Raw genomic sequence first — 25401 nt, forward strand, 5'->3', positions numbered from 1 at the left:
GATTATACCATTAACTGTTTAAGGCTGTTCAAGATAATATTTCAAACGCAAAAAGTTTTAAAATAAATAGGTCGAAATAATAGTGACAGTGATCCTGCAATAGATATAACAGAAGAATACGAGAGACCAACACCTGAGGAGAACATCAGTCGAAACCTTCAAATTGCAATGAGTTATCTGAACTCTGGAAACCATTTAGAGGCAAAGGCCGTTGCTCGTAGTGTGTTCCATGAAGTGGCAGATGAAGACAAGGACGTGTTCAATCAATTGAAGGATATTTTTGAAAAGGTCTATCTATCTATCTATCTATCTATCTATCTATCTATCTATCTATCTATCTATCTCGTTGATAACGCACTCAAATCTAAAATGTTTTAAAAATGATAATAAGCAATGAATCTTATGCCTTTTTTTTTTTTTTTTAATATTTTCAGTGTGCAGATAAATTTTACGTTTTGAAGTGTTTTTGCAAAAGTATGTATATCTTATTACACTTTTGAACATTACCAATGTGTTAGAAATATTAAATGGAAATTTCTTGAGAAATATCAGTGTGTTATATTTATTTATTTATAGTCCGTCTCCTTGAGAACAATGAAGACTTTTTCCTGGGTCCAATATTTCCATTGATTCTATCTAGAGAATATTGGATAAATGTTATCCATGGTCCATATGAACCGAAGGTAAGCACTTGTTTGTCTCAAGTTGTACTTTTTTAATGACCAGTTCCCGTCAGATTTAGGATAAAATTGTAGCATGCGGTTAGCCATGAAAACATCAGAAAATTAAGATATCGATACGCGCAATTTATTTGTTTTTCATCTATATAACTGGGATGTCGTATTACATAATTATATACATTTTCTATCAGATATCATGTCACAACTGTTCTATTATTAAAGTAATCGAAATGCATTCGTTTTAGATATGAATATTCCTTTAATTAAAGACAAATGTTCTCATTTCTTAACATTTCTTTAAAAAAAACCTTTTTTCTATTTTAACAGGAAATTCAAAAACTATTCAAAGAAATCGAAGATATGGTTTTTGATTACACAGATAATGATGAATTCAATGACGTAGCAGGTTGCATTTGTGTGGAATTGGTGCTATCTTACCGGGAACTTGCTAATCTACATTGGGAGGAAGACAATACGTATATCATGAAGAGAATAGAAATAGTTCATTTTTATCAGTGCAAAATTTTATTTCGAAGAGTAAGATTTTTTTTAAAAATACATGTACCTTACATCATATTTCTGTCATATTTATTTAATTTATCATACCTAGTAACTTATTATGTTGCAGAACTTTTTCTCATATTGTGTTATTATACTCCAGGCAAAAAAGGTTATTAAGTTGATATGGCCGCTTTAATCAGAAAATATTGTCAAATATTGTCAAAACATGTTTATCTCTCTGGTTGTCAATTCACGTGTACTGTATGACAGACTTATGAATCTATGCAAAGATCTGTCAGTTGTTTGAACGTTATACAGCATTTTTGGAACGGGGGGGGGGGTGTCATAAACTGTTTTGAGATCATTGACCAAGATGAAGTTAACATCATCTTTGATATTACATTTATCATTGTTACATGTGCAAAATTTATATTTTCCACTGAGGTATCGATGGTCAGATACTTTATCAATATATTAACGAGAATTTTCTTTTTGAATATTTGAATATATATAAAATTTTAAAATCCTTACTAGCTGCTTATTAGCAATCTTGATAAGGATGTTGTACTTTACGGTTTTCTATCTCATCTCTCTCTTGCTGTCTCTGAAGAATAGAAAATAACAATTTTAATACTAACAAATATTTATTTTCTCATCATTTCTTTCAGGGGTTGTTCAGCATTATATGCGATATTTACAAACAGCTAGGTGAGGACACACACACATCCACCCACCTACAACATACCTTCATTATAATGAAGTAAAGAAAATACCCTTGATTTAAAAGTTTAGATGAGAGGCAAACTAAAGAAAAATACAGATTTACATGTCACAAGTTTCATTACATACAGATTGAAACGCCTGCTATTTTAAAATGTCCAATTTTATGCCAAAAGTATATAACAGTTGTATTTTATTTGTCTCTTAAACATCCTCATGAACACAAACCCTTGAAATTGAAGTGAATTTAGTTCACGTGCTGTTCGTGAATCGCTATATTTTATCTTCTTGTTGTCATTGGTTTATGTATTTTAAGAAATTTCAAAGGCAAGTAGAGAAATAATAGCAATCGAACAAATTCTAAAACATATTTCGTATGATCTGAAATATTTTCAACAGAATGTTTAGAAAATGAAATGAAAAGTGAAAGCGTTTATACATTTTTGTATGAAATCTAAGGAATTGTACTTAGTTGTACAGTCTGTCAATCTGAAAACTTCAGTTTAGATAAAAAAAACTTAAGTCAGAAAATTAATGAGAGAGAAAATGGCGTTTGATTTATTTTCTTTATATTTTTTATAATCCAGAACGGGATGGGTTTGATTTAGATGTTGATAGTTTGTACATGTGGGCATCATCACTAAAGCATCTTGGAAAGACTGATGTAGCTTTAAAGAAAATAGAGGACGCGATAGACAATTTAAGGAGGAATGCCACAATGGTACGAAAAAATACTATATGAACATAAAATAATGAATAACCAAATTGATTATGATTCACATTTTTTTGTTAAATTCTAATAGATTTATTACAATAATCATTGCTTTTTTTTCGCTTTTAGACAATCAGAAATTGTAGTCTAGACGCTTTGAAAGAATTAAGAGAATCATTAATGTGTGAAATAAATCAAATTCCTAAAGCCCAAACAAATATAGATTTTGAGTGGCTGGCAGGAACAAACATAAGTATACCACAGCATGTAAGTAAAAAAGTTGTTTAATATGGTTTCATTTTAATCTGAAACGAATGCTTAGCTACCCCCCCTATATATATATATATATATATATATATATATATATATATATATGTGTGTGTGTGTGTGTGTGTGTGTGTGTGTGTGTGTGTATATATATATATATATATATATATATATATATATATAGAAAACTTAAATGAATAAAAACACAAAGTCTGAGTAAAACATAAGCGCTTTCATTTTCATCTTCAGATGTTTTACAACTAACCAAGGTAACGCCGTTATTGTGACGTCATAATAACGTTAGCAAAGTCTCTGGTGTTGCCGTCACAATTTTGGCGTATTTTTAAGCATAACACATATCAATGAAATAAAAACAATGTAATTTAACACAAACATAGATTTTAGACACTCTTTTAAAACCATTCTGTAGTGAAGTCAAAAGCTTCGTTCAAGATGACCTGGATTTCCTCCGTCATTTACCAGAAAAAATTGAGGAAAACAGCAAATTTGTTACACTGGATGTTATCAATTTATATAGTAACATATCTAATTCTCTGGGACTTGAAGCAATTAAGTATTGGGTAAATAAGAATCCAGAGAAAATAAACAACCGTTTCCTAAAAGATTTTATTTTAGAAGCTGTTGAAATCGTTCTTACGAACAATACTTTCACATTCAATGGTAAACACTTTAGACAAATCAAGGGAACCGCCATGGGGACAAAAATGGCTCCAACATATGCGACGTTAGCCCTAGGATATTTGGAGGAAACGATGTACAAAAAAGTTAACCAGACATTTGAGGAGGACACTGGAAAATATATCTTAACTAACTGGAACAGATACCTCGACGATTGCTTTATAGTCTGGAATTCAGGAGATAACAACCTGAAAACTTTTAAAGAATTATTAAATGAACTTAATCCAGACATTAAATTTACAGCGGAAGAAAGCCTTGACCGTATTTCGTACTTGGATATTCTACTGACTAAACAGGACGAAGTCATCATGACCGATATATTTTACAAACCGACTGATACACATCAGTATTTACATTTTAACTCGTGTCATCCACGGCATACAAAAAGAGCTATACCTTATAATTTAGCAAGAAAGATATGTACCATAGTCAACAGTGAGACTGTAAAAATACAGAGGTTACATCAACTGAAGCAGTTCCTGATGAAACGAAATTATCCAGAAAAAATTATCGATGACGCCATTGAGAAATGTAAAAAATTAGATAGAAAAGATTTACATAATCCCATTCAACGGAACAAAACGCAATGCATAATCCCATTAGTAACAACATATAACCCGAGAAATCCAAACGTTACTCGTACAGTCAAACATCTTAACGAAGTCTTGAAGACGGATGAAACCTTTTCTAAAATATTTGAAAAACAGAAGTTTATTAACAGTAAAAGACAACCAAAGAATCTTAGAAGAATTCTCACCAAGTCAAATTTCACAGAAAAAACAGATTACAAAGTAACCAAATGCCAAGATCCGCGGTGTGGTACCTGCCCGTATATCAAAACAGGACAAAAATTTAACTTTAATGGAAAAGAGTTCACTATCAACAATAACATGTCATGCCAAACCAGAAATTTAATTTATGTTATCACATGTTCTGGTTGTGGAGAACTTTATATTGGTGAAACAGGAAATACATTACGGGAACGAATCCGGATACATAAACAACATATTAATTCACCGGAATATCGTAAAATAAAACTCAGTGAACATCTGGACGTATGTGGAAAGAAATCTTTTACTGTTTTCCCTTTTTATAAAATGTGCGAGTGTAATACTTCTGAAAGACGAGAAAAAGAAAAACATTTTATAAGAATAAATAAACCTAAATTGAACAGTTTATTATAACATCTGTGTACCATTTCAATGTTTGTGTTAAATTACATTGTTTTTATTTCATTGATATGTGTTATGCTTAAAAATACGCCAAAATTGTGACGGCAACACCAGAGACTTTGCTAACGTTATTATGACGTCACAATAACGGCGTTACCTTGGTTAGTTGTAAAACATCTGGAGATGAAAATGAAAGCGCTTATGTTTTACTCAGACTTTGTGTTTTTATTCATTTAAGTTTTCTATATCTTATCCGACCACTGTGAATTTTTTCTGGATTTACCTATATATATATATATATATATATATATATATATATATATATATATATATATATATATAATTAAATGATTTTTTTGGCCTTATTATATTATGTGATTTATATGTAGTAAATGAAGCTATGCAAAATCAAATCCCTATATCCTAATTGTCATGAAATGTCGATCCTATTCACTAACTACAGCTGGTAAAGCAGGACCAAACACATATGACAAAAACTGAGGATAAAAGTTACAACACTTTTCGAAGCAATGTTAATATTTAATTTTAATAGTAACAAGTCATACATTTAATAAGCAGAAAACGAATATGCTTCGTATTTAGTCTTGAAAGTAGGAACTGACTCAAAAAGTATAACATTGGTTCTTTTATCTATATTAAAGTTACTACTTTATACAACGTATTGCTAGCAAAGTGTTACATAGTTCATACATTTCTCTTGCAGATGATGGAAAAAGCCCAGAGAGTAAAGGAACGGCACGTAAAGAGATCACATCGCAGACGTAAGAACTATTTCATTCAAATTTTTCAGGGAATATACAAGTAGTTTAGAAATTTTAATCGGCAAGCGAAAATGATAAGTGCTTCACTTGAAGTTTTCCCCGTCATTTCTCAATGAATTAAAAAAATATTCCACATTCTTCACCAAAGACGCATCTTTTCCAAACCATTCATTGAGAACTTGAAGTGAACTGTAATGGCACTGTTGGCTGTGCCTATGTTTAACAACCATAACATCTTGTTTTGTGGTAACTCATTTAATGTTCCTTATAATCCAAATACAGCAGACTCCTTTATATGCCTTGGGTTTTAATATTACCGTAAATAACTTTTTCCAAAATATGTACTATTTCAAATACATGAAGCTTCTCATTTAAAGTTTGCGACCCTTTTTATTTATAAACTTGTATGTACAACTATTTTGGGTTCACTTTACTCTGCCATTCGTCAGTGAGAGGAAGATCTCTGTTTTACTTTTGTTTCTTTTTGAATCCATGTATTTTAGAAAATAAAAAGCACACATATTAATTGTTCGGGTTTTTTTTACGCTTAGCTTTCTTGAAACATGTCAGTAGCACTTATCTCAATGAAATTTGTCTAGTGTTGTCGTCCACATTTCATTTTTCACATGATCAACTTGTTTTGGTTTATTCAGATCCAAATGATAGGAAACGCATTAGCACAATTTAAAAATGTATTACATTTTGCAAATGTCATTGACACAATACAAATATATGTATAACAATTCAATAAATGATTAACTTTTGCGTATTATAAAAAAATACGATCTAATCTGAGTTTAATTTCAAGTTGTAAGTAAACAATTTTAGGGTCCTTCATTTTAGAAATTTTCATGAAGTCTTCAAATATGATTCCATCAATTGCACAATAATCTAAGTTTGAAAACCAGTTATACAGGTTTGATAATAATTCACTTTAAGAAATTTACCTCAGCGGTTAGTTATTTGTCAATTGCGATTTAATTTACTACAATTAAAATCTAAAATTGTGTTAAATAGAACACGCCCTTGAGTATATGTCAATGTAAAGGCATGAATAAATCAAACAATAAATGATTTGATTTATAGAAATTAGCAATAATTTCATTTTATTTCAGCTAAAAAACAAAGGGAAGACATTTCAAAACTACCAACTAAAGAAGAGACAACCAAAAGAGCAATTCAATCCGAAGATCCCTCTAAATATCGAACTTGGAAAGACGTTTCTCCGAGTGTTCCAGAATTACCAGAAAAAACTAAAACTCGAAAACGTCGTGTGGTAAAATTAGAAGAAGAAAATGATTTCAATGTTGTCGAAATTGCAGAAAGGGATAACAGTGATGAATCTGATTCGGGTCAAGAATCATATAGTGAAAGTGAGGAGATACAAGGAAAACCGTTCCACTATGAGGCACCAGAATACCGACATTCAATTGAGACTGAATCAGAATTTTTCAGCGATAGTGGTTTTGATACTTTTGATGACGAGTCTCAATTTGAGAATGACAAATCGGAAAGTGGTTATAATGTTCCCAGTAGCACTGAACTTGTTGTGTCTGGCATAACTATTTCGGACAGATGTAAAAGCAGTTTATACAGAAAGGTCAAAACGGATACCTTCAAATATGTTGAAGGGGATATGTCTAAAGATGAACTTGTTAATTGTCTTCAGCGTGACAAAACCAGATATAAAAAATGCATAGTTGAGATTGAATCAGCTCATACAGCAGTTTGCACGAATTTAGATTTAGGAGATGACATAAAAGAAATCATTATTTCTGGACGATCCAAATGTGGAAAGGTTTTTACAGATGACGAAGTAGTAGTAGAGATTCTTGGCGAATCTAAGGCACAGAAAAACTACATTCCCAGACTTAAACTAGATGCAGCAAAAGTGTCAGAGGATATGAACATTTATGGGAAAATTATAGGGAAATTGAAAAGAAATAGATACGAAGGCCTTGAACATCCGGTATTGATTTGTGCAATGGACGACTTCTCGGAATACTCCATGAAACCCTTGTGCAAAACAGTACCAAAGATAAACGTATCTCATAAAAAATGTGAAAATAAATACAAAGTTGATTTGTTTTCATATGACGCTAAAAGGAATGTCGTTGAATATAGAGACACAATAAAAATATTCCATGATCACAAGAATGCATACTGTTTCCTGGTTGCCCTTATAAACTGGGATGATATGTATCCCTTTGGAGTTGTTTTGAAAGTTATCAACACAAAAGGTGACCTGAGGTCAGGGCTTATGATTCTGAAACTGCAACATCGAGTTCCTTGTCAATACAGTAAAGATGCTACAGAGGCAACAAAATTAATTTTGCAAAAAAAGCATAAAATTGATCCAAGTAACAAGAAGGTAGTTATAGGATTTACAATAAATTTAGGAAAACAGGGGGCATTAGAAACTGCGTATAGCGTTACTCTAATGGAATCGGGGTTATATCGTATTGGAATACATGTAGTAGACCCCACTTCGGTCATTAAAAAGGGAGATGCGATTGACAAAGAGGCAAGAAGACGAGGAACCGACTTTTACGTGAACAAAGACGTACTGCCAGTGTACATGATACCAGAAGGTCTAAGCAATACATTATTCAACATGGAACCAGGCAAACAAAGAGAAACCTTGACAGTGTTTTTCGATGTAAGCATAGATCTCATAAGTGGTTCAATACCAGAACATTTTGAAATCGTGGAAAAAATAGGAAGACCGATCGTAAAATGTGAAAGTCAGTACACAATAGACAAAGTACAAACTCTTTTAAAGACAAGGAAAAACAAAAGTGAAATATCAATATTGCATGTCATATCAAATCATCTTCGAAGAAAGAGGTTAAATAATGGATCTTTGTTTACGGATATTAATGAAATGTTTCCCTACGAAAAGAATAATTTCATTGAATGCTTTGATGCACACTTACTAGTTAATGAACTTCATATTTTTGCTAATGAAGCAGTGGCCAAATTTCTATTCGACAAATACCCAAATAACGTTCCATGCAAACATCACAGGCCCCCATCTGAAAAAACCCTTCTAAAGTGGAAAAAGTCCCACGAAGAAAACTTGGATAAAATATTATTTGGGTTACAGGATTGTAAAGAAGTTGCTGAAAATATGTCAGTCTTTAAATGCAATCAAGGCAAACTCAGTGACAGAAATTTGATACCAATTCAAGGCAGTGTGTGGAAATTTATGCAAGAAACGGCTAAATTAAAACAGTCTGACAAATTACAACTTGTTATGGGTGCAGATGAAGTGCATCCAATGCAGGCCCTGTGTTTGGAAGAATGGATTGCAGTACAAGAAACAAGCGAATTCAAATGTTCGTCTCCCAGAAATGAAAACGGACATTTTTGTTTACGTGTTCCCATCTTTACAAATTTTACTGCGCCACTCAGTCGGTACATCAATCTTGTTGTGCATCGAATGTTACATGCTGCACTCGATAAAAAGACAGAGCCCCCGTATACTATAGAGGAAATTCAAACATTATGCACAGATATGAATAAGGCGGAAAGTATAAGAAAGCAATTTCGCAAAAGTTGTCTGGTTTTTCTATTTGCCCACTCACTGCAATTCAATCCGCGTGTTTTCAACGGCTTCATTCAAAATGTTACAAACAATGACGTGGAATTATTTTTTCCGACACTGAGAAAATTGCCAAGGTTGAGCAAAATATTGCCATTGAACTTATTAAAATTTAAAGATAATCCAGAATTTCAAAAAGAGGTTGAAATTGATCGTTTTTTTATGACTCTCAAATGGAAAAATCGTATATATTCATTGAGAAGAGAAACAAAAAATCCACCAAATGAAAACTTTCTTAGAATTGATCCAAATCAAAACGTTCAATTTCATAATCTGAAAAAATGGATAAATATTATTCAGGATCTTTTCAAAGGAAATATGAAAAATATATATTCAATCTTAAAAAATGCACCACCTTCAAACCAGCATGTGCCTGCTTGTTGTAATACTGTGAACGACGTCAGCTCCGAAGTGCGAGGCGGTGGTACCTTCGCGCAACAAACCTGCAGCTACAGCTTGTCCTTCATGTATGGCCAGCTTCTTGTCATTCAGATGTGTGCTGAGTCTCAAAGGGGGATACTAACTCCAATGCCACAACTTCTGGACATAACACCTAATGTTAAAATTTGTTTGCATCACAGTAGAGACCCTCTTGGTGTTCTGACGTCAAGGACAACTGAACCGGCAAAAGGAAAGTACATTTCGCCTAGAGAGTACATTGATACATGGATGCCAATATTTTCAATGGAAGTTGCAACTCAAACAGTCAGTGGTGATTCATTTACAATTAACGATTTACCGATAACTTTTCGTAAGGAAGGAGGTGCCTTTTCTCTCAAATATTCATTTCTTGAAAGACGTGATATCGAGTTCACTTCTCATTCTATTGATCTTTTAAGCATTGATGAAGATAATGCTGAAAACAAACGTTTTTATATGTCTGGGTCAGATTTTCTCTGCATTAGGTGTCCTTTGGAACCATTGAACGATATTGTTTCTAATTTTGCCAATGGTGCTATCTCACCTTTGAAAAGATATTGGATAGGACACGCAAAAGTACACGATGTTAAGTATAAAAAAAAGAAAAACGAAAATTTCGTAAGGGTGGTCTTCGTTTGTCACAACAAAAGCCCCCCGATCCCTCTGGAAATGCTTAATAAAAAAAGAGAATGCAGTGTAGAAATTCTACCAAAATCAGATGTATACAGGTCAGTCATTAATGTTTAAGCTGTTGATTTCAAATTGAATGTGATTTACTTCTTTTTTTAAATTATATGCAATTCATCGGTAATATTGAATATTGAAGCATTTAAAAAAGTTTTTTTTAATATAGGAGAACTGAATTGTATGTGAAGTGGTTAGACAGTGCTTCAGAACTAGCGAAAGCTATTGCATTGCGAAAGCGACCACCAGATCTTGGTATTATATCGTGTCAATTTTATGCTAAAATTAACGTCAATATCTGAATTATCCGATTTATTGACTTATTTTTGTTTACATATGTTTGATAGACCTTTAATCCCAGTAATATAATTTTATTCAGCTTTCGTATAGATGTACATTTAGTGAGGTTGACGTTTATTCATACGTTTGGTTAATGATTATTGTAGCACAAAACAACATGGTTAGATTAACTTCTAATACAAATGAAAAGGAAAAAGGACATGCAGATTTTTGTTTTGGTGATCAATTCGTGAGCATTTTTTTATCATTTAAGTTGTATTATTATATTTTAGACAAAAAGCATAAGGAGCTTGGTGCAAAATTTGTACCTCCAACAGACGTTTTGGGAACTGGACTAGTTTTTAACGAAAACCAAAGAAAAGCCATTCAAAAGGCTCTTATTTCCAGTTTTTCCTTGATCCAAGGTCCACCAGGTAGTTTATGTCACAAACATAACTTTATATTAGTCTTTATTTCAATACAATTCATAAAAATATATTGTTTACTCTATACATCTTAATGCGTGATGAAATGGTGAAATTCAGTAAACTTTGCAATGGGCTTTGAAGTCTCTCATCGTTTAATGATGTTAATGGCTATAGATGAATATAGTACGGAGATATACGGTAAATAAAACAGATAAAAACTCTCTCTCTCTATTATGTTTGTGAAGCACAGATCACATGTTCGATTCCTCTCTGAACTTTTGCTTATATTGCACGTATTACGTGCAACACGGCCGAATTGTGTTTTACACCCAAGACTTGTACCAGGTCAGTTAACCTGTTATCTCAGATTTTTGTTGACCACAAGAATAAAAAGATCACTTTCCATTTGATTGGATAACCAATAACTACGGTCGACGGGTGTCTTCTGCAAATATAATTCACTGTTCTCCTGCCTTCCAAATGATCATCTAATTACTGCGTCAACCTTGCGCTTCCTCCACTTCTACCTGTGGTACGTGTGTTAAAGTCAAGGGAGTCCTATAAGGCTCAAAAATTTACCACAAATGACATAGATATTCATGTCCTTCCTCTCATACCCCATTTTCATGATACTGATCTTACCCACAAACAGCAAATTAAATCTCTTCAATTAATCTCTGTGGTTTCTTAACTGACCTACCAGACCTTGTGGTCCCTGACATATTTTGGGTTGGTACATGATTGGTACTAATAGACATATCATGACTAAGTGATGGAGTATTTCCATCATCACATGGATTATGACTAGAATGATAAACATAATCATTGTTTTGACAATCATATTGTTCATATGGTGTAAACTGTTCATTTGATTGCAAAATATGTCTACGATTTCTGCGGTACATATGTCCATTTTCAGTTTGAACCAAGTATGACCTCGGAGCCACTTGGTCTAGCACCTTGCCACAGTTACCCCAATTACTGTCATTATGATCCCGAAGTCGGACAGTCTGTCCTGGACTCAAAGGCGATAGCTCTTTCGTGTTTCTGTCATGATACTGTTTTTGTTTGAGTTTCTGTTGTATCTTTGATCGTTCATAAGACTCGGTTAAATGGTTACCCCGGCAACTATCAGCCATTGGTAAGTTCGAAAGCAGTTTACGTCCATTGTTCAGTATTTCGGCTGGTGATTGTCCATCGAGTATAGGAGTTGCACGGTAAATGAGTAGACTCATTTGGAAATCTGATCCATCATCCACAGATTTTTTCAATAGGCCTTTTACAATGCCTACGGTTTTCTAGACTAACCCATTCGATTTTGGGTATAATGGACTGGATGTATGATGCTGAAAATCATACGACTTTGCAAATTCACTGAATTCAGCTGATTTGAATTGTGGCCCGTTATCACTGAACACTATTTTAGGTATGCCTTGGCCTGAAAACACATATTTCATTGCATTAATGACTGATTGACTTGACAAAATGTGCAAACGACACACTTCTGGATAATTGGAGTAGTAATCACATAACACAAGATAATTTTTTCCATTGAATACACACAAATCTGCTCCCACTTTTTCCCATGGATAATTGCATAGATCATGTGGTTTAAGTGGTTCAGACGGTTGTTTTGGACGGAATTTGATACATGTTGAACATGAATTCACCATTTCACCATTCCATCGCATAAACTCAACTCTGTCCGTATATTCCAGTATTTTGATATTTCTTAGGGCATTCAGTGTGTGTTCTGGAAATCCTGTTACAATTACTTCTGCTAGTAACTGCAATTTCGGGTCATTTTGAGTTTCCTCACGAATCATCTGTAACTTACGATCTGATATGGGTAGGCTCTTAATGACAGAGTCTACATACACTTTGAGATCCTCCTCCTGTGCTGATTTGGTCAGTTTCGTGGACATATCCGTTCCTCTGGACAACGCATCAGCGGTATGCATTAATTTTCCTGGCGTGTAGCCAATACGCAGATCGTATTTCTGTACCCTCTTTGTAATCGTAGTGGACAGTCATTCAGAGACTTCTTAAATATGCTCACAAGGGGTTTATGATCGGTCTCCACTTCTACAACCTGTCCAAATATGTATTGGTGGAAGTGTTCGCATGCAAATGATATGGCTAGCATTTCTTTTTCGATTTGAGCATATCTTGTTTCAGCGTCTGACATAACTCGCGAAGCATAAGCCACCGGCATCCACTCGTTGTCATGCCTCTGTAAGAGCACTGCTCCAAGTCCAAAACTAGAGGCATCTGAAGAGATTTTAATCTCTTTGTTCGGGTCAAAGAATTTAAGTACTGGTGTACTTGTTAATATGGCCTTTAGCTCCTCAAATGATTTTTGTTCAACTGCAGTCCACTGAAATTGGTTTTTTTCCTTTGTGAGATTTCGCAAAACTTGTGTTTTCGAAGACAAGTCTGGAACATATCTTGCCTGGTAATTCAACATGCCTAAAAAGCGTTGTACATCTTTCTTACTTTTTGGAGTCTCAAAGTTAGTTATGGCCTTGACCTTGGTCTCGTCTGGCTTGATTCCTTCTGCAGATATAGTGTCACCGACGAATGTAAGTTCCTTAACTCCAAATACGCATTTTTCACGATTCACTTTGAGATTGGATTTGCGCGATGCATCAAACACCTGCTGTAGTCGTTGGTTGTGTTCTTGTAGCGTTGAACCCCATACTATAATGTCATCCATCATTGTCGTGCATCCTGGTATGTGCTCATATATCATGTGAATCGTCCTGTGATATATCTCGGGAGCTTATGTGATATCGAATGGTAGACGTAGAAATCGATACCTTCCGAATGGCGTATTGAAACAGGTAAGTTTTGAGGAGTTCTGATCCAGTTTCATTTGCCAGAATCCAGTACGAGCATCAAGTTTACTGAAATAATGAGCAGCCTTGAACTTTGCATGAATCTCATCTCTCGTTGGAAGCTGGTAATGTTCTCTCTGTATCGCTTTGTTCAACTGAATTGGATCCAGACACACACGGATCTTTCCGTCTTTTTTCGGCACTATTACAATCGGACTCACCCAATCGGTATGCTCGGTTTCTTTACATATGACGCCCATATTCTCCATGCGTTTAAGTTCATCTTGGAGTTTTTCATGTAAAGCGAAAGGTATTTTACGACATGGACCCACTACTGGTGTAACGGCTGAATCTATGGATATTCTATGTTCACCCGGTAGACATCCTAATCCATCGAACAAGTCATTATTTTGATCCACAATCTGTGCAGTGGTGTCTTTAATCTTTGTACAGTTTTCTATTGTATATGTGCGTTTTACTAGTCCTAACTTGTCGCAAGCTTTTACGCCCAAGATTGCTGTCGATGCGTCCCGAACTATCACAAAGTACACCTGAGCTGCTTTGCCCAGATGGGTCACTTCCAGAACACATGCACCTAGGACTGGAATACTATGCTTGCTGTATGACATGGGCTGTATATTCGTCTGGTGGAGTTTTGGCTTCCATCGTAGACTGTAATACTGTTTCTCCAGTAAGATGTTGACTTGGCTACCTGTATCCAATTTGTAATTGATTCCTTTGCCATTGGTGCATAGAGTTACACGCCACTCCTCTGGTTTATCCGAATGAACTGTCTCCAGAGCATCAATGAAGAACGCTTGTTCATCCTGAATATCATGAATATGTTTCTTTTTCGGCATTTTCTTTTTCATGCTATTTTGTTTGCCTTTTGATTTGCAGACTTTTGCAAAGTGATTTGCACCATTACATTTAATGCAGATTTGACCCATGGCGGGACAAGTTTTATGCGAGTCATCATATCAACAACGCCCAAACAACTGTGCACAACTTTTACCTTTTTTAGGTACCCATACTCTTTTGTCTTTGGGTTTGGTACCGACCGCATGTACTTCTGATGAAGGGACGATACTTTTTATTTGTTCCTTTGTAGACTCTGCTGCTCTACAGGTTGCAAGTGCTTTGTCTAACGTGAGGTCGACTGTACGTAGAAGCCTCTCTTTAAGTGCGTTGTCTGGTACCCCACAAATAATTCTGTCACGAATGAGCGAATCTACTAAGTCCCCAAACTCACAATTATTTGTCATAGTTCGTAATTCCGTCACATATTGATCTATGGTCTCATCGGACCTCTGCACCCTCGTGAAGAATTTATGTCTCTCATACGTGGTATTGCGTTTTGGTGTGCAATATGCTTCAAATTTCTCGAGTATTTTTTTTTATTTATACTCATCACCATCATCAAATACAAAGGTGTTATAAACTTGAACTGCCTCTTCTCCTACTACGTGTAAGAAAATGCATGCTTTTTGCTTGTCACCTTTTTCGGACGCACCTGTAGCAGTCATATAAACATCAAACCTTTGCTTGAACTTCTTCCAATTTTCTGCCACGTTCCCCGTGAGCGAAAGTACTCCTGGTGGTTCCAGTTTATCCATTGCACACTTCTGACACTTCTGACACCATGTGTTAAAGTCAAGGGAGTCCTATAAGGCTTTGATAAAACATAACGATGGCGTCGGTTCCATGCTTGTTTAATTTTGTGTACCTTCACATAAATTGATGACATCATACACATGAATATACATGTAATAGGGGTCGTTTCAAAACATACAAATGATACAGTACGCTCTATATGTCTGTCTACTGTAATGCTCTATTCAGTTGTGGCCACGTAGATTTGTACGGTGCTAGGTAATTCATCTGGAAGAACTGCATCCGTCGTTTGTATTACGAACGGGGGGAGGGAATGTTGGCGTAGAAGGAACAAGGTATACGGTTGAGACGTACTGTGGGCCGTAAGGTAAAAACGAAGGGTAGGTGTGACGTATTCCCGAAGGTCCATCAATATGCAATTCCAGAGGAACAAACAGGCAATTGATGCAGGATTCAGAATTTTTTGGACAATGTCAACATTAAAACAATTTAAAAGACAGACATGGTACAATCGAGTCGGATATGGCCGGTAGTGGCCTCCGGACCCAAGACTCTGGGTGAGTCGGACGACTAGGTGGCTGCCGTATTCCAGACTGCCGATTGAAAATTGTACAAGACTTTATACAATGATTTAAACAATGAGTGAAAACTGACATTTGTGACACTAAGTGAGTTGAGTGAAAGGTTCACAGTTATAAAATGATTAAATTAACTAAGTGAGTCTTTGATGTCTAGCGTGAAAAACATATAACTGCACAATTTCGTTTTAGCAAATTAGCAGTTCTTGAGACATAACACTCTGTCTCTTTGAAATCACACATAGAGTCCGAAAAGTGTCAATCACTCATTAAATAAGTAACTTTCTACGAAATAAATAGTGAGAAAAACTACAAAACATATGTTGAATATTAAAAATAAAGTCAAAAATAAAATTATAATTAAACAGTGAATTTTGCAAGGTTATACAGGTCTAACATCCAATAGAACACAAATTCAGAGAGAACACAGTAATCTTTTTCCAAAATGCCTTTTTTCGTGTCTTAAAAATGGCAGTAGACCACTGTAAATCTGTACAATAGCTTTGTACTAGTTGTAGTGATCAATTATGCTGCATACAACGCAGTCTCCTACGACTTGGCAGTTCTGACATATAAATAAAAATTATTAGTCAACATTCATTGTGATGTTTAAGAAAATGTTTGTCTTACGTTTTGGCAAAACTAAAAATAAAACCAATTCCGTCACAATATTATAAATGTTTTAAGTATTATTACTTTTTTTTTAGCTCACCTGAGCCAAAGGCTCAAGTGAGCTTTTTCTGATCACAATTTGTCCGTTGTCTGTCGTTGTCGTCGTTGTCGGCGTTGTCGTCGTTGTCGTAGTCGTCGTAAACTTTTTACATTTTCATCTTCTTCTCAAGAACCACTGGGCAGAGTTCAACCACATTTAGCACAAAGCACCACTAGGTGAAGGGGATTCAAGTTTGTTCAAATGAAGGGCCAAGCCCTCTTTAAAGGAGAGATAATTGAGAATTATTGAAAATTTGTTGGTATTTTTCCAAAATCTTCTTCTCAAAAACTTTTTGGCCCGAAAAGCTTTAACTTGTGTGGAGGCATCCTCAGGTAGTGTAGATTCAAGTTTGTTCAATTCATGGTCCCCGGGGGTAGGGAGGGGCCACAAGAGTGAGATCAAGTTTTACATAGGAATATATAGAGAAAATCTTTAAAAATCTTCTTCTCAAAAACTATTAGGCCAGAAAAGCTCAAATTAAAATGGGAGCATCCTCAGATAGTGTAGATTCAAGTTTGTTCAAATCATAGTCCCTGGTGGTAGGGTGGGGCCAGAATGGGGGAATGGATTTTTTCATAGGCATATATAGAGAAAATCTTTAAAAATCTTATTCTCAAAAACTATTTGGCCTGGAAAGCTCAAATTAAAATGGAAGCATCCTCAGGTAGTGTAGATTCAAGTGTGTTCAAATCATGGTCCCCGGGGGTAGGGTGGGGCCACAATAGGGGGATCATGTTTTACATAGAAATATATAGAGAAAATCTTTAAAAATGTCTTCTCAAAAACTATAAGGCCAGAAAAGCTCAAATTAAAATGGAAGCATCCTCAGGTAGTGTAGATTCAAGTTGCTTCAAATCAAGGTCTCCAGGGGTAGGGTGGGGCCACAATGGGGGGATCAAGTTTTACATAGGAATATATAGAGAAAATCTTCTTCTCAAAAACTATTAAGCCAGAAAAGCTCAAATTAAAATGGAAGCATCCTCAGATAGTGTAGATTCAAGTTTGTTCAAATCATGGTAACCAGGGGTAGGGTGGGGCCACAATGGGGGAGGGGATCAAGTTTTACATAGGCATATATAGAGAAAATCTTTAAAAATCTTTAAAAATCTTCTTCTCAAAAACTATTTGGCCCGGAATGCTCATATTAAAATGGAAGCATCCTCAGTGTAGATTCAAGTTTGTTCAAATCATGGTCCCCGGGAGTAGGGTGGGGCCACATTGGGGGATAAATTTTTATACAGGAATATATAGAGAAAATCTTTAAAAAAAATTCTAAAAACTATTTGGCCAAGAAAGCTCAAATTGCCGTGTAACAATCCTCAGATAATGTAGATTCGAGTTTGTTCAAATCATGGTCCGTGGGGATAGGGCGGGGCCACAATGGGGGATGGATATATTTTTATATATAGAGAAAATCTTTTAAAATCTTCTTCTCAAACTTATTAGGCCAGGAAAGCCCAAATTTGAGTGGAAGCATCCCCAGATCATATAGATTCAAGTTTGTTTAAATAATAGTCCAGGGGTATGGTGAGGCCACAATGGGGGATGAATTTTTACATATGAATATATAGAGAAAATCTTTAAAAATCTTCTTTTTAAAGACTATTTGGCCAGAAAAAGCTTAAACTTGTGTAGAGGCATCCTCGGGTAGTGTAAATTCAAGTTTGCAAAATCAGAGTCCCTAGTGATACGGCGGGGCCGTGATGGCGGTTTGAATTTTTACATAGAGAAAGTCTTTAAAAATATTTTGGGAAAGTTTTCGGTCCAAAACTCAGTACTTAGTGTGAAAGCACAGGTTATGCAGATTTAAGTTTGATGAAATCATGATTCCCTAGAGAAAAGTGGGGCCACGAAATGGGGGGGGGGGGGGTTATATAGGAATAGAGAAAAATCTTCTTACAGGTACAAGAACAAAAAGTGCTTGGTATTTACCAAAAAAAAGAGGTGGATAAAAATTGGCAGATTTTCAATTTTTTTTTAGCAAGATCTATTGTACTTAGTTGTCAAGATATTTTGATACTGTAATGCTAATTTGATCAGAATTAAGGCAATTGTTGCTCAGGTGAGCGATGTGGCCCCTGGGCCTCTTGTTTAAAATCGTAACTATTTTGTTTTGCCTAGTCACCTGTATACCGACTATGCATTATTCTATTGTTCTTAAGTAGTTTTCTCCTGTTTTGAGGATTAATTATCCCTGAACTAAAAACTGATAAAAGATTTTTGAAACTTATTATATAATTTAACATTAATTTCGAGTATGTATTTAAAGCTAAACTCTATCTGATCTCTATTTTTTGTTCTAGGAACAGGGAAAACATTAACCGGGGTTGCTCTGATCAAACTATTTTGCAATATCAATGAAGAGTACTTGAAATTGAACTCTGGCAACAAACATTTTGTCTTATATTGCGGTCCGTCTAACAAGTCCGTGGATTTAGTCACAGGTACCACACATATCTTTCAGGAAATGTTTTACTCTTTTAAAGAAGTATTTTAATTTTTTTAACATTTACAAAATTGTCATTCTTATTTAGCAAATTTGATGAAGAGTTGTGGGGACTACAAAATTCTTCGAGTATACGGCGGAGCTTTAGAAAGTAAAGAATTTCCAATACCCGGCAAGGTGTATTCAGTATCGCATTCTGATTCTGCGCCAGATGAATCTCTTCGTGATGTATCACTGCACCATATTATCAGGAAACCAGGGAATCGATACGCCGAAAAAATAACAGACTTCGATAGAAAATTTAAGAATGAGAAAAAGATTGATTTTCTTGAGGTTAAAGAATACAAAAGATTCATTGCCAAAGCGGTAAAGGAGGAAATACCAAAATACGATGTTATTCTTTGTACCACTAGTGTTGCGACAAGTTCACGGCTAATGAGTGCTACTGCTAAGACAATATACCAGCTTTTGATAGATGAAGCTGGTATGTGCACCGAGCCGGAGAGTATAGCGACCATTGTAGCCACCCAAGCTAAGCAAGTTGTCTTAATAGGCGACCATAAACAACTCCAACCAGTTGTTTTGTGTCAAGAAGCTGAAAATTTAGGACTACAAAAATCATTATTCGAACGCTATGCTGAATCTGATATATCTGGTAAAGTTTTAACCCTTCTGACGAACCAGTATAGAATGGTAAGAAGACTTTTTGCCTCACTCTCATCTATTGTCTCGAACATGATTTATTAGATATTAATAACATGCTGTTATTTTCACCAAATCTTATACTCAGTGTGTCAATTGCATTCAAAATAGGTTTACTGGGTTTTTTTCATATTATAAGAACAAAGTAAATTGTAAAAAGTAATTGAGGGCATAAACGGCATCCTTCTTTGAACAACGAAATTATGTTTCAATAATATTTTAACGATCCATAAAATAACATTTTTATGTAACATTCCAAATAAAATGAAGGCTATTTTTAAAAAAACATTGAATATGCTCATGAAATTTATTTCGAAGAAAATTTATGATAAATGTATGTTTATCCCTACCATTACCTTTAAATATCAGAGGAGCAACGTAATAATATTTTTGAAGTGTTAGCTCCAATTTTAAATATTCAAAAGATTATAAATAATTAAACATATAAACGTAAGATTCATGTATGAGCATATGAAAGATAGGTCGAGCGTTTTTTTTTTTGCTTTGTTTTTTTTAAACATTTTATATACATATAGTAAAGCAAATAAGCTTGTCAAATAATGTTTTTTATAAATAAAGCTTATCTTAACCGTAGAGAAAAAAAGGACCAGAATAACTTTTTAAAGGGGTATGGTAACGATTTTGGACAAATTCTAATTTTCTGATTTTATTATTTATAATGCTTTAAAAATGCATTTTTAATGATCAAATGAAATTTGAGAGTCTTTCATGGAGTTATAAGAAAGATACATGGCTTACAATTCTTTGTCATGCAAACAAGGCTCGTGCCCTGCTTTTGTTTACAAAGGTTCAATACACCAGTTAAAATATTTTTTAAGCTAATTTGTCTAACTCAACGAACGTCACTCAAATTTTGGTTGACTATTAGAAATACATTACTGAAGCATTGTAAACATTGAAATCGGATAAATAATTTTTGAACAAAATCGTGACCATGCTCCTTTAAATACACTTTCGACTTTTAATTTATTTTTGTAGCACCCTAGTCTTTGCCGATTTCCGTCCTACGCATTTTATGATAAACAGCTGGTGACTAAAAAATCGCCTAAATGGGAGGTCCTTGAGCCATTGAGTATATGGCGAGATCCCAAAAATCCTCTTGTATTTTGTCACACAGAGGGTGAAGAGGAATATCTTGCAAACGTTTCAGAAGAAGGGAACTTAATGTCCAAATTCAACACAGCCGAGATTGATCTAGTGGTATAATGAGAGAGAGAGAGACAGACAGACAGACAGACAGACTTTACCAATTTTCAAATCCAATTATATATCAATATAATCGTTTTATCAACACAATATATCGCTAAATTGAATAACAATTGATCTCATATTTATTTCGATATTTTAGGAAAGAGTGTATATGGCTTTGATTAAAAAAGAACGAGTTAGTCCTGAAAATATCAACATCATGTCTCAATATAACGCCCAGTGCAGTAAAATTAAAGACCGGCTAAAGAAACATGTTCAAAATGTCAATACAGTTGTAGCAAGTCAAGGTAGTATTTTATTATATTCATTTCTATATACATGTACTTCTCAAACATTAATACGTGGTGACAACATCAGTGTGTACGAGAGTTGTTCGGAAATTATCTAGACAACGTATATATTTTCCTTTTCCAGTGACGGATTTCAGCGAAAGTTGCATAAACATTGAACGATGCTTAACACATAATTGAAGAAGGCAATTTAAAAAGAAATGATTTTTAGTTCAGAACGGCACATGGATTGGTTGGTAGTGGGGGCGAAGAAAAGAAAGCCTAGACTGTTAGGCGTACAGTTAATATTCAAAGAAATCAAATTATACATGCCCTTTTTGCCTTTTGTAAGGACCAAACTCTGCGAAATATGAAAGCATATTAATATCATTTATGTAAGTAAAAATTGAAAGAAAAGGCGTAATAACGCCTTTATTACGTCTTTGGACATGCGTTATAACGCTATTTGCATCGTGACGCCGTTTAAAAAAGCCTTATTACATTTTATAAACAAAAGTTATCATTGATTATAAAAAGGTGTTATTACGCATTATAGGAAGGGTTATAGAGCCTTTTTCACGTAATTGCGCCTTTTCTTGTGTAATTACGCCTTTTATTTTATTTCTTAGTTACATTAATGATAATCTGGCTAGTACACCACTGGCAGAGTGCCTTACCAACTGACCCTATGACTCTAATTTTTATCACACAAAATAATGAATGGAGAGAAAGTCTTATAAAGCTCATTTTGTAAAATAAAATAAGATAAAAACAAAAGATGAGAAATAAAGCACAATTCCGTTTCCCGTGAATTTTTAAAGTTGAGCAATGGGGCGCCATGAAATGACGTTGCAGATGCTTCAGGTTAGTGGACATTGCGTATTTTTGTTCGCTTAATAGAGATAATTCATTGATAACATGAAGTAGAATAAAAATTCCTGATGTTTTTAAGTTTTAATTTATTTTTTCAGAGGAATAAAAGTAGGTCTAAATAATTTCTGAACAACCCTCGTTAGTGTAAATCATGATTTTCATGATACAAAGTTTATAATTGGCAGAATATTTTCTGAAATTCCAGCACGTACAGCATATTTTCTTAATATGTCTTGCATTTAATTTCTCCTTGTATTTGATTGTTTACTAGTATTATGAATAAATTGGCTTATTTCATTAGAGTATGTGTGTCCCTATATATTTCTCTACTGTAATATTCTAAGTGGCTTCCTGTTTCATCTATCAGGTGGGGAATGGGACTATGTAATTTTCAGTCTAGTCAGATCTTTACCTGAGTACAGAATTGAGCCCAAACCCACTGACGGTTGGCGCAAGGAAAACCTGGGCTTCATTAACGACGACCACCAAATAAATGTTGCTCTGACTAGAGCCAGGAAAGGACTCATTATCATAGGTAAAGATTCAATTCAATAGACAAAATCTATTGAGATGTACATTATTTACAGAGCAATTTATATTTATTGCTTTGAATTTTATTAATATGAAATTAAAAGAGTTCATTTCTTCTAAACATTGATGTTAACATGATTACTTATCGACTTTTTTGGATTACCTTAACTTAAACAGGAAATAAAAGACTAATGAAGTGCAATGTCATATTCAACAAACTGTTGGAAGATTATGGGAGACATGGGTGCTTAGAAGATGCTGAGAACTTTCCTCCTAAGCAGAAAAGGAAAAAATGATTCTTATATATGTTAAAGGCTTTAACAATTACAGTTTCTTAAGGAGAATTTAGTTTATATATAGTATTTCAAATTGCTGAGAAGTTAGAAGGATATCATTACTGATCTCTGTAGTTCACATATATTTATTAACGACGCCAGGAAGTTGAAGCTGTTTTAAAAGTACATATATTTCTTACATCAACAAAAAAAATATACTCGTTTAGTCTTTATCAGTAAGCTATAAATGATGTTAAATTACAAGATGTTTGTGGTGTCAATATGTTGATTGTGGATAGTAATGTATATTATGTATGCTTGAATATGATACATGTATTTTAGAATAACAAGTAGTTGTTACACCAGTTACATAGTATAATTTATATTTGCACCCAACCAATTCATTGATGTGCTATTTCATTGCATTAGACACACTACATATATCAGTTATTAAGGTCTTCCTTTCCATTTTGTCGGCAGAATTTCTCAGATTTTTCTGAAATTTTCCGGGACATTAGACAGTTTTAAAGCCTCGAAGAGTTTGTATCCTTTTTTTCAAAATTTATTTCCGTTAGTCCGTTTCCGGTCGAAAGACAAAAATCCTTGTCCGTTCGAGATCTCAAAAACGGTAAAGACTTGAACAATAAAAACTTGTGGGATAAGAAAGTTAACCCTTGTTTGTATATATGTTTAAACTGTTTTGTTTGATTCTGTGTCATTTCCGGTCGTCAGAGAAAGTACTCAAAAAATTAATTTTTTTTTCAATTTTTACTTTTTATGGAATTAATATTTACGGTTGGAGGATTACATTTGACATCTATGCAAAGTTGAATTAACAAAAATCTACTTCCGTTCAGATACCTGAAATATCTCAATTAGCTTTCTTTTTTTCAATGTTTGTTCTCACCAGATCTCAGAAACAGTAAGTGATCAAGAAACCAAACTTTTATATACTAGTAACATTTGTATGAAATTGTGTTAAACGGGTGTCGCTTTGTCAACCGTCATTTCAAGTTCTCACTAGAGGGTTTATAAAACCAAGTCTTTTATAGATGCAAGTTTTTTTTACTGTTTTCATTGACCTGATAAACAAAGAAGTACATTTGTAAAAAGTACTGAATGACAATGTTCTATTTTCATTGAGCACTTCCGTTTGCGGTCCCAAAACAAAAAAACTATGTTTCAACGAGATCTCAGAAATGATAATTACTTGAACATCCAGACTTTTGGGATGATAGACCTTTGTATATAGATGTAAATGTGTTAAAACTATTTTGTTTGATTCGTCATAAAGATCCGGTCGTCATGGAAGTACTTCAAAAGTTGATATTTTATTCATTGTATATGAAATGAATATTTAAGTATAAAACCTTACATATGTCTCATGTGTAATGTAAATAAACAAAACAGATCAACTTTCAGTAAGACATCGCAAATATCTTGGATAACTTTCTATTTCAAACATTGTATACTCTTGAGATCTCAGAAACAGTAAGTGATCAAGACAAGATCAAGATGGATGATGGACATTTGTTTTAAAATGCAATTAACAGGTGTCATTTTGTCAACCTTAATTCCGGTTCTCACCAAACGCGTTAAAACAAATAAAGTTTTAATCAATTTTTTTATTTGGCCTGATAAAGAATAATATACATCAGGTAAATGTACACGAATTACTACCTTTTTATTGAACAGTTCCGATTGTCTGTGTCCTGTCCAAAGACAAAACCTTGCTTCAACAACATATCAAATTTGGCACAGATTAGAACAACCAAACTTTGAGGAAAGATAGACCTGTGTAAGATATTTTTAAACTCGTTTTACTCGGCGTAACTTCCGGTCGTCACAGGAAGTACTATTAAATTGATTATTTTGTTCATTTTCGTTGTTTTATATGGAAGTGAACTCTGGAAATTTCTTTCACAGTAAATTTTTCATCCATGGATTTTCTCTACATGAAAAAGCGTTTAATACGGAAATATATATATGTATTTAATCCTTCTTGTTGCTATAGCAAAAAGAGTCTAATTTATTTACATTTCTCATTTGAGCATTACTTGTTATTAATAATTATCATCATTACACAACAACACGATGATACTGAAAAAAGATTGTAGATTATTTCTATCTCGTAAATACTATCATCACGTTGTACTGTTTGTTATTACAATTTTGTTTGTAAATCTTACAGTTTTAGAAACCGGTATATTTACAGATGTTTCATGAGCAAAGCATTTGATCATCGTACGATGATCATTTTGTTTTTTATTTGCCCAGCAATTTACGTGAGATTTATGAAATGTTGCAGCATAACAATTTTAAAACTGATTAATTGAATAAAAAATAATTTCTTTCATATATTTTTTTGATGTTTTACATGTACTTT

The 25401-nt window shown here is 34.0% G+C and overlaps 1 protein-coding gene and 1 long non-coding RNA gene across 2 annotated transcripts; both read left to right on the forward strand.

The window, feature by feature from the left end:
- Positions 1 to 78: 78 nt before the first annotated feature.
- On the forward strand, positions 79 to 1273 carry LOC136273310 (uncharacterized). Its single transcript, XR_010711491.1, has 4 exons — positions 79 to 288; positions 435 to 474; positions 577 to 683; positions 1008 to 1273. It is a non-coding gene; the product is annotated as an uncharacterized lncRNA (long non-coding RNA).
- Positions 1274 to 1855: 582 nt separating this feature from the next.
- Positions 1856 to 25371, forward strand: LOC136273611 (3'-5' exoribonuclease HELZ2-like). Its single transcript, XM_066078418.1, has 13 exons — positions 1856 to 1889; positions 2489 to 2622; positions 2743 to 2880; positions 5476 to 5533; positions 6649 to 10285; positions 10411 to 10496; positions 10814 to 10954; positions 18993 to 19133; positions 19224 to 19828; positions 20837 to 21058; positions 21207 to 21354; positions 22577 to 22744; positions 22918 to 25371. Exons 2-13 carry the CDS (start codon positions 2527 to 2529, stop codon positions 23034 to 23036), a joined length of 5559 nt encoding a protein of 1852 aa, XP_065934490.1. The 5' UTR covers positions 1856 to 1889; positions 2489 to 2526; the 3' UTR covers positions 23037 to 25371.
- Positions 25372 to 25401: the final 30 nt, after the last annotated feature.

Source organism: Magallana gigas, chromosome 3 (assembly GCF_963853765.1).
Source record: "Magallana gigas chromosome 3, xbMagGiga1.1, whole genome shotgun sequence".
Classification (NCBI taxonomy): domain Eukaryota; kingdom Metazoa; phylum Mollusca; class Bivalvia; order Ostreida; family Ostreidae; genus Magallana; species Magallana gigas.